Source organism: Triticum dicoccoides, chromosome 3B, assembly GCF_002162155.2.
Source record: "Triticum dicoccoides isolate Atlit2015 ecotype Zavitan chromosome 3B, WEW_v2.0, whole genome shotgun sequence".
Classification (NCBI taxonomy): Eukaryota; Viridiplantae; Streptophyta; class Magnoliopsida; order Poales; family Poaceae; genus Triticum; species Triticum dicoccoides.
In genome coordinates, this window is record NC_041385.1 from 8,374,581 (window position 1) to 8,385,435 (window position 10,855).

Sequence of the window (10,855 nt, forward strand, 5' to 3'; positions counted from 1 at the left end):
CCTAGATAATTCGTGCAGATGCACCATAACGTCGAAGAATGCGGGCGGGAAGTACATCTCAAGCTCGCATAGTATCACCACGATCTCTTCCTGTAGCCTTCTGAGTTGCCTCACGCCAATCGACTTCCGAGAGATGACGTCGAAGAAGTTGCATAGGCCAAATAGCGTTTCACGGACGTGCGCGTCCATGATCCCACGGATTGCAACTGGAAGTATCTGCGTCATCAGCACGTGACAGTCATGAGACTTCATCCCGCTGAACTTCTGCTTCGCTGGGTCTAGGTATCTGCTTATCTTCCCCGCGTAACCGTAAGGAAGTTTTACTCCTAGGAGGCAGGTGAAAAACTGCTCGATCTCCTCCTGACTTAGAGTGAAGCACGCGGGAGGGTAGTCATTTCCGGTCTTCTTGGCCTTTTTGCCTTTGCGACGACTTTCTGTGTCCTGCTTCGCCTCATCATCATCATCATCATCATCATCATCATCATCATCATCATCATATATAGCGTGAAGCTCCTGCCTGACGCGGGGGGAAGGTTGTACATCCACACAAACACAGGCCAGGTGCTATGTGTGCTTCTCTGGCTGCCAAACGGATTGACTCCATCGGTGCTCGCGCCCAGCACGATGTTCCTTGGATCGTTCCCAAATTCTGGGTATTCGAAGTTCAATGCTTGCCACTGGCTCGCATCCTTAGGGTGACTCAGCATCTTGTCTTTTTTATCTATCTCCGGATCATTTGCGTCATCTTCTCGCTTCTTCTCCTCCCTATCCGCGTGCCAACGTAGGAGCTTTGCTACCTTAGGATCCGCGAAATACCGCTGCAGACGAGGAGTGATCAGAAAGTACCACACCACTTTTCGAGGAGCTTTCTTCCTCTTCTTGTATCGAGTGACACCGCACACCGGACATATTGTAGACTCCGCGTGCTCGTCCCGATAAATGATGCAATTGTTCATGCACACATGGTATTTCACGTGCGGTAAATCCAGAGGACACACGATTTTCTTCGCCTCCTCCAAACTGGTCGGGCACTTGTTCCCCTTGGGAAGACGTTCGTGCCAGAATGACATGTTCTCGTCGAAGCATGTGTCGGTCATTTTGTGTTTTACCTTCATCTCCAGGGCCATGAGCGTTACTTTCAGGCGGGTATCCTCGGGCCTGCATCCTTCATACAATGGAGTAACCGCGTCTAACTCAAGTTGATCCATCTTGGCTTTCTCTCGGGCGGCAGCTCTTGCGTTATCCGTCTGCTTGAGAAGCAGCTCTTGAATATGAGGGTCCTGCACCCAGCCCATCGATGGTCCAGCGTCGTCTGCTCCGCCGGCATCATCATCTTCATGATCATGCCCGTCGCCTGCTCCGGCATCTTCCTCATCATCATGTCCTGCATCTTCTACATGATGACTGTGTACAGCATCACAGTCATGATCATCTCCTGGGGATTCTTCGTCTTCTCGCCCGCCCGAGCCGCGGTGGTTGTCTTGCTGCCCTTCCTCATTTCTTGCCCGGCCCGCATGGACGACTTCGTAGTCATCTTCATCACCTTGCCACCGATAGCCATCCATGAAACCACGCAACAGCAGGTGGTCCCGCACCTGCCCGGAATCTGGGTCCGCAATAAGGCTCTTCAGCTTGCATCTTCGACACGGACATCTTATCTGCGTCTCGTTCTTTTGAAGCATCTCGGCCTTCGCGGACCTCAAAAACCTATTCACGATGCCTTCGGTCATCGTGCGGACCATGGTCGCCTGCGGGGTAGAGCAAAACGATATTTTAGAACCAAACAAAAATTTGGCATGACCTTCCCTAAAAATAGGACCAAAAGGAATGCTTAATGCCAAAATTCTCGCCGAAACGGAAATGAATCAACATTCCGGCAAAATATTGGCAACTATCGCATATCAAATACCGGTACACCTCCAAACACAAACACATATGCAACACCACAAACATATGCAACACCACGAACATACATAGATCTAGCTAGGCCGTAAAAAGTGCATGTGCACATTGTTGTAAGGAGAACAACCTAAATATAGCTTCCCCCCTTACTTACCTATTAAAACAAGGTAATTTAACCACTTAATTTGAATGAATCTATGGTGGAAATGAGGTGAAAAAAAGGAGGCACCCGAGACAAGGAGGAGGTGGAGAGAATGAAGTGGGGAGAAAGTGAGTGTGTGGGTAGGAGAGGCTGTCCCAAATATCTTGTTGCTGCCCACTTACTAATGGCGCACCTCTTGCATGGTGCGCCATTAGTACTTACAACTACTAATGGCGCACTTGGGCAGGATGCGCCATTAGTATGTTTGGATAGGCGCACTAGTTCAAAAAAAAAATCCTATACTAATGGCGCACCCACTGCCTGGTGCGCCATTAGTAGTTACAACTACTAATGACGCACTTGAGCAGGATGCGCCATTAGTATGTTTGGATAGGCGCACTAGTTCAAAAAAAAAATTCTATACTAATGGCGCACCTGCTGCCTAGTGCGCCATTAGTAGTTACAACTACTAATGGCGCACTTTGCCGGGATGCGCCATTAGTATGTTTGGACAGGCGCACTAGTTAAAAAAAAATTTGATACTAATGGCGCACCCGTAGCATGGTGCGCCATTAGTTGTTTAAACTCTAATGGCGCATCAGATTGTGGTGCGCCATTAGTATATACTAATGGCGCACCATCTTTCTGGTGCGCCATTAGTGTCAATCCCATCTATAGCCATTTTCCTAGTAGTGGGAGCGCCTCCCAGAATAAATGATGTCCGCCACAACTATGACAATTATGAGATCATCCAGGTGGTGGATGGCGTTGTTGGTCTCGCCATATTGTCTCAATATTACCATAACATTCAAATGTGGCAATGGAACGTCAATTGTCATGGTGTTACCGAATGGGTGTTGTGGAAGACCATTGATATGCATAACATTCAAGGGATCCCTCCTAGGATTGAAGGTGAGAGGCGAGGGTTGATGTTTACAATGAGATATGCTGCGGATACTGATGATATATTTCTATATATGGGCAGTGTTTATATGGTTCAATTCAAGTCGATGCAATCTACGAAACTTTGTGAAACCGGTTCTCATGATGGTCATTGTTCTTTCAAAAGTTTCTATATGCCAGGTGATTGTTCTTCACTTGTCCTCATACCGTAGGAGTAACCTAATCTTGTTATGTTTTGTACATGGATGCTCAAATACATTTGCTGGAGAGACAGACTTATAGCCATGCTGTTATCATTTAATGTAGCCGTACTTTGAGTTATCATTCAATATAGTTGTCTTCATTCTTGGGAGATAACAAAAATATCAAATGAAATGAGTAACAATGTTAATTCAAATGTAAAATGGTTAACTCAATCAGTATGTTCGGAACCTCAGCTAGCTATACTCTTCTACTCAGTACTTTCAATCTTGCCATTTTTTCTTGACTCCATAAAAGAACTTCCATTGTAACTGTACCTTCCAGAACAATAGTTTTCTTTGTCAGTTGTTCAAGACTGTCCTGCTGTAGCACATCTTTTCTTCATGTGTGTTATCTCTAAATCAGGCTCCTTAAATACCCGAGATAATTTTCATTGATAGTGTTTATGAGTTTTGGCATGTTTTTATTCTGTCTTCTTCACTTAATTCATCTATGTAACAGGCTCACTGTTGTCTTCTCATACTTATGCTTCTAGGTGCAGCCATTGCTTGTGGACGTGATGCAGCTGAAATGCTGCTGGAGACATAGGATTTTACTGTGTGGTTTGGTGTGCTATTGTGCTGATAAAGTTCACCAGGTAAAAAGATCTTCTCAATATACTACGTGAGATTTGAACAGTGCAATTTCTCTTTGTAAAATATCTTGTGGCCACTGTGGTTAGCATGCACCCTCAACGTACTGTCCATTGGGCTATAGCGATTCGCACATGCTAATAACAGAAATAATCAACTGGAAATATGGTGGTGCCAAGTAAAAAGTGATTCCTTTTTGAGGATAAATGATATCCAGATTCAAATGTTGCATGCCCAGAGTGCTCTCTTGGTTAAGCTGTTCCAAAATCTATAAGTTGAAAGCAATATATTAGTAGCCCATCTTGTTATTACAAACACTAGTCACATCGTTCATCTTCGTCACCCAACAAATTCAAGTGAAAAGGGTGATGGTTTATTTTTGCTATCATTGGTATTCCTAGGAGATATAGCTAGTTTTAATGATACATCTTCTTTTTTTGTGCGGATATGATATAGGTCTTCTTTATGTTGTCGAGCTGACCATGAATTTGTACATTGTTAATACACTGTTATATAGGTGCTATCATTAGATTTTATATTCGCCTGTATCAGATTACTAACGAATTAATGATTTTTTGCTCCAGGTGAAGAAAGGGTCGCTGCAATTGTTAGTTGTCACTGAGTTTGTCACATCGCATCAATGTGGTCACAGGCGGTGTTAAAATGTCATCTAAAAAAGCTTATCGTGCCTTAGTCTAGCAAATTTCTAATGCAGCAAGATGCTTTTGAATAGCTAATCTAGGTAGTTGGCATCTCTTCCCTGAATTTCTGAGCTGGTTTAAATGAATGAACCTTGAAACTGAGGTTGTTGTTGTTGTCTAGTATTTTGTAATGGCTGCTGCTACTTGCTAAAACTGTGGTGGTGTTCTTAGTTTCCTGTGTGTAGGATGTTAAGTGCTCCTGGCTTGTCGTTTCCGTGATGGTTCGTTTTCCACGTTTAAGACCCAATTTAATGTGGCTGAAGCTGAGATTGCTGCTGCGTGTAGTGGTTCATATGCGCCATCATTTATTCAAATATTAGCTGCTTGATTGGAAGTGACTGGAACTGGACCGTTTTATGTGTTAAAAGTGATCATGTTGTCTTTCCTCCCCGTATTAGTAAAGGAGAAATGGTCCATATTTACTACAAATAGTTTGAGCATAAAAGAGAACAAATAATATCAGCATCAACTAAAGCAAAAAAGATTACAGACGGAGTACTCTGCATTTGTGAGACGTTGATATGACATCTTATCAACTGCTATATTCATGCCGACAAAGTTTTCACAGCAAGTGCAAGTATCATTTCAGTTTTGGCAAGCTATTGTTCACCTGGCTAATAATATATGCCTATATTCATTATTACAATTTAGCAATTAAGCATCGTTATAGCATTTGGAGTTCTCCATCCTCTTAACTGCTGGCCATTACACGTTTCCGCTCAAAAGTTAACACTTAACAGGAGTTGGGAAGCAGCATAGCAGATTGTTTTATAGTACTTGGTACAAGTACAACTGGTGACTACAGCTTCTAGTGAGTTAAGTGTATGATCGATCTCACACATTACTACATCACAGATAAATATTTTTGCTCACCCTCCTCTGAAAGCGCAGTCAGCTAGGTTGGCAGATAGCAGATGGTAGGAATCATCTACATGGGCATGCCCCTGCTCACAGAAGATTGGCCTAGACAACATTTGCAGGCCATCGGCCCCATCTTCCAGCATCTCTATCATCTCGCGCATGTCTACACTGAACTATGTAAGTTCTCACTCCGGAACCCCAATTTTAAAACTGTGGTGGTGTTCTTAGTTTCCTATGTGTAGGATATTAAGCGCTCCTGGCTTGTTATTTCTGTGATGGTTTGTTTTTGTTAAGTTTGTTTCCCACGTTTTTTAAGACCCAACTAAATGTCACTGAAGCTGAGGTTGCTGCTGAGTAGATACGCGCCATCATTACACATATATTTGCTGCTTAATTGAAAGTGACTGCAACTGGACGGTTTTATGTGTTAAAAGTTGGTATTTCTGACGCGGTACTCGACCTGTCGCACTTGTGCCTGTGAAACCGCTAGTTTTCACAGGAAAATGAGCTCACCCATACAATGGGTTTGCAGCTTATATATGCGGCCACCCCTCTCATCTTTGCCACAGAAATCCCTAATGTATGCATGAGCTCACTTTCCATCCATTAGAAGAACACCGCTTGGTGAAGAGGTTAGGAAAAGCGCGACATATATTCACTATTTTCTGATACACTAGGCGCTAGGGCGCACATAACCATAGCGCACATGGGTCTAATCTTATTAATGAAGGGCATGCTAGCCTTTTTCGTATTGGCAGTGGCGACTCTCATGTTTGTAATCCGAGAGTGTGCTTAGGACCCAAACATGGTTTTGCTCACAGCCTAGATCGCCCCGGCGGTCTCCTTGCGCATGGCTTGCATGATGACCTCTTTGGAGAGGGAGTTTAGCAGCTATCAAAGCATCTGCTGGTCATGCGTGAGCTGAGCAGCGTAGAGATTGGGTACTGGCCCATTGTCTTCTTGTGTTTGTGACTTACACCGTCTTGGGCGATGCGGCGTCAGTGCCTTCGAGCAGGCCGGTTAGCAGCACCCCACACAGCTGTGGAATGATCTAGTCTCTCCATGTTAGGTGATTTTCTCTGCTCAATTTCTCCGAGGGTGGCGTGCTTAGGGCAGCCCCGTGGGAAGTTGACGTGGTGGCCATGGGTGGAGATCGGGGTAGAGATCGCTAGATGGAAGAGGAATAACCTACGCTTTGACACCATGTAGGATTTCAGGAAGCCTCTCACATCCCGCAGGATGCCACGTACAATGTATTTATATTGCAGTGCTTATCCCGTAATAGCATACAAGCAGGAAATTACATCTGGAGGTTATTGGACTTGATACACAAGGAATACTAGGGATTACATGGAATACATTAAGGTTTATCTCAACGAAACCATGTACGATGATAGGATCTAGAAGGTTCTAGTCTATTCCTATGGCATATCTTAACAGATGCATTGTAGCCTTTTGACATCTTGAATTTGGTTGCATGTTTTTCGCCCGTTATTCTGATATATAGCAGAACGAACCAAGCAGTGTTGATCAATGACTGGCTTCATTCTGTGCGGCTGCTATTGATTTATTGCAGGCCACTTGGATCTTCTTCAGTTTCACAACCACATCGCTCATTGTCATCCTTTGGTCAGGAGAGTCGCTAGTGCAGGCCAGACCCAACTCAAATACCGGCACAAGAAAGCCTTCCGTGCTGTAGCTAAAAGACCCTTGTAGTAGCTGATCATCCACAACACGGACAAGTTCTGCGGGAAATGCCTCAACAACCCACTGCCTCAGGCTTATTTCTCCAACAAAAAACACATCTGTGGGTCTCTTTCTAGTGAAGACTTCAAAGAGCATGATTCCAAAGCTGAATACATCACTTTTTCGTGAAGCTTTTGCCTGAGCCCCATACTCTGAAATTAAGGCATGCCTGATTAACTTAATTGTTCAATGGTTCAATAAGAGGTAGATTGAGCAAGAAAAGTGCTAGCTAGTAACAGTACCTGGTGCCATGTAGCCAACAGTTCCAGGCATGCTTGCAGTGATTGTAGAGCTGTCATCACCTAGTAACAACCTTGCAATGCCAAAGTCTGCCACATGTGCTGTCATGTCCTCATCGAACAACACATTGCTAGGCTTCAAGTCACAGTGCAAGACCACCTCGTAGTGTTCATGGTGCAGATACTCCATTGCCAATGACACATCGAGCATGATGCCTAGTCTCTCACTGAATCCCAATTCGGTTGTACCTTGAGAGTTGTGTAGCAGCATTTCTAAGCTGCCATTGGGCATGTATTGAAGCACCAATGCCCTAAATTCCAAGTTGGAGCATGTATTGAGTATCCTCATTAGATTGCGGTGTCGTGCCATCCGTAGTACACCACACTCTGTATCAAAGCTTCTCATTGCTTGTTCTAGCTGCATGTCTAGAACTTTGATTGCAACAATCAAACCATTGCTTAGCTGGCCCTTGAAAACTTTTCCGAAACTTCCAGACCCTAGCAGGTTGCTCTCACTAAAATTATCAGTTGCTCGAACAAGCTCATGGTACGAGACCAGGTGATGGGTGGGCATGTCAACCATACCGGGAGAAGCTGACATCCCATGCTTCTTCTTAATCTTCTCTCTGGCTATTACATATATGTAGAAAGCTACAAGTCCAATTGCTATGATGATAGTAGGGAGCAAAATCTTCAGCATGCAGCCATTATTAGTTCTTTTAGAGTTACTTGGGCACATTGGAAATCCTAAACCTGAAGCACCACAAAGCCCTGAATTCCCCGTCAAGGATTGTTGGCTAATACTTGAGAAGACACCACCTTCTGGTACTTGACCTTGTAGCTTGTTGAAAGACAGGTTCAAGCTGGTCAGGATGGTGAAATTGCCTAGGTATTTTGGTATTGTACCAGAGAGACTGTTATGTGATAGGTCCAATGTTTGCAAGCTGGTTAGCTTGCTCAAAGATTCTGGAAGTGAATCATCAAATGAATTGTGTGATAGGTTCAGGTAGGCTATCATTTGGAGTTGTCCAATCGAATATGGGATGCTACCAACCAAGAGGTTGGCAGAAAGGTCCATGCTGTAAATTTGCTTCAAATGGCCCATATCAACCGGTAATGTGCCAGTCAAGAAGTTTCGAGACACATCTAGCTGGAGGAGACTCTCAAGATGAAATAAACTTGATGGGATAATTGATGATAACTGGTTGGCAGACAGTTTCAGGTATTCTAACTTGGTCAGGTTACCAATCCCCTCCGGTATTGAACCGGACAATTTATTGTTGTAGAGGAACAAATTTCCTATATTCTTGAGCATTGCAATCTGAGGTGGGATGGACCCAAACAAGTGATTTCTGTCGAGGTCAAGCCACTGGAGATTCTCCATCATCATGATGGATTCTGGAATCTTGCTATACAGCTGATTCTCTGAAAAATCTAGCAATTCAAGACTTGTTAGGTTTGAAATAATAGCCGGAAGATCACCAACAAAATTGTTCTCAGATGCACCAAAAATCTGCAGCTGGCTCGACAGGTTCCCCACATAGTTAGGAATGCCCCCGGTGAAATTATTTGAAGAGATATGAAGAACCTGGAGCTTTCTAAAATTAGAAAAACTGGATAAGAAGCTAAGATCCCCCACTAGGCGGTTCTCTGAAATAGCAATCACAATCATAGAGTTGGTACTACCGATTGTTCGTGGTACTGATCCAAGGAACATATTTCTGCGTAATCGCAGGAATGCTAATTCAGACAAGTTACCAAGAGAAGCAGGAATGGGTCCGACTAGTTGATTGTTTGAGACATCCAACACAGTGAGTTGGTCCAACTGTCCAAATTCTTCCGGAATGGCTCCTGACAGCTTACAGCCATCTAGGGCTAGTAAGCCTAGCTGAGTGAGGTTGCTAAGTGCAACAGGAATTGGACCAACAAGGTGATTATAACCCAAGGAAAGGAATCTGAGATGGGAAAGCTTGCCCAGCCACGTTGGCACAACACCCTCAAAGAAATTCTCACTGAAGGAGATACTTTGGAGGTAGCGACAAGAGGAGAGCCCCAACAGAATCTCACCGGTGAATCTGTTCCAGCTCAGGCTGATCTTTGCCAACGCTGGTAGACTAAAACTTTCGTTGTTAGGGGTCGAACCAGTTAAGTTGTAGTTGAATCCAAGCCAGATTTCACGTAATCTAGACTTGTTGAATATGGATGGAGGTACCGGGCCAGTGAAATGATTCGCTTCAAGGTCAAGGTATTCAAGCATTGGTAAGGAGCCAATACAAGATGGTATATGTCCTGACAGGCTGTTGTTACCAGTGTTCAGGTGAGTCATCAGAGGGGTATTATTATATAGATTGGTTGGTATTGGGCCACTCAGGTAATTCCTGAAGATACCGAAGTAACCAAGACTCTGCAGGTGCTGCAGTTCTACCGGGATTGAACCAGATAGATGGTTATAATGCATGGAAAGAACATGAAGCCTTGTGAGGTTTCCTATGGTGGTTGGGATGCTACCTGATAGGCCATTGAATCCGAGATATAGGTATTTAAGACGACGAAGCCGTCCTAAATCATCTGGGATGGAGCCCGCGAGATTTGTATTGTTGAGGTTGAGAACAGAGAGGAAAGAGAGATTACCAAGGTGAGGAGTGATTGATCCATGGAGGGGGGAGCCCGGCAGTTCCAAAGCGGCGACGCGTTGCCGGCGCCGACTGCATACGACACCAACCCAGTGACAGAAATTTGTGCCGGTGCTCCAGTTGCTAGCAATGACACCGAGAGGATCGGAGAGCTGTGCTTTGAAAGCAAGCAAGGCAGCAAGATCAGTGTCGCTACCATTGCTCTTGCTTGGACCGGGAGAAGAAGATGTGGGTACAGTGGACAGCAGAGTGATCAAGAATAGTATGGGTATGGATATGGATGGAAATCCAAGTGAGGCCATGTGTGTTTGGGACAGAGATGCAAGTGCATGCTTTGGCGTTGGGCTGATGATACCATCCATCCATCTTAATATGGTCGTTTTTGATAGGCTCCAGCTTCAGAGTGGTGCTTTCGGCGTCAATGACCTTGACCACTGTGTAATATTTTTGTGGATTAGTGGAGATAGGCTCCAGCTTTTCCAAGTGGTGTTGTTTCCACATCAAAGACCTTGACTTGCGGTCAATCTATGCTGGCCACTACGACAACAGGAAATAATGGAGACAAAAAGCTTATGTTTGATAGTGAGATATGTATTAGCAAGACCCAGTTGAAATGTTTGTAGTATATTAGAAAATATAAACCCGCAGATTTATTGTGTAATGTTTGGCGTGGCTTGCGTCATAGGCCCTGCCTTTGTCCATTTTGCAGCCACTTATTTGTGTTGCTTTCTCCCCGTCAAAATAATAAACAGAAAAAGGTTTGGACTGAAACCGACCGGATCTTCCTCCTTCCTAATGATGGTGTTCATTTACTCTGTGCTAGGTATGTTCACTGCTGCTAATGCGAAAGGATTGGACAACAATCTCACATGGTGGGATGTCGCATTCATAGGTA

General features: G+C 44.3%; 1 protein-coding gene across 1 annotated transcript; it reads right to left on the reverse strand.

The window, feature by feature from the left end:
- Window positions 1–6,572: 6,572 nt before the first annotated feature.
- Window positions 6,573–10,285, reverse strand: LOC119274334 (receptor kinase-like protein Xa21). The gene is made up of 2 exons (XM_037555003.1): window positions 7,331–10,285; window positions 6,573–7,240 (listed from the first exon to the last, which is right to left on the reverse strand). Exons 1-2 carry the CDS (start codon window positions 10,260–10,262, stop codon window positions 6,873–6,875), a joined length of 3,300 nt encoding a protein of 1,099 aa, XP_037410900.1. The 5' UTR covers window positions 10,263–10,285; the 3' UTR covers window positions 6,573–6,872.
- Between the last annotated feature and the right edge of the window lie 570 nt (window positions 10,286–10,855).

Excerpts from the sequence above, each read along its gene's own strand:
- LOC119274334 (XM_037555003.1), bottom strand. The coding sequence starts at position 10,262 with ATGGCCTCACTTGGATTTCCATCCATATCCATACCCATACTATTCTTG. Across the intron at positions 7,241-7,330 it reads TGTTGGCTACATGGCACCAG|AGTATGGGGCTCAGGCAAAA; the intron begins GTACTGTTACTA and ends CCTTAATTTCAG.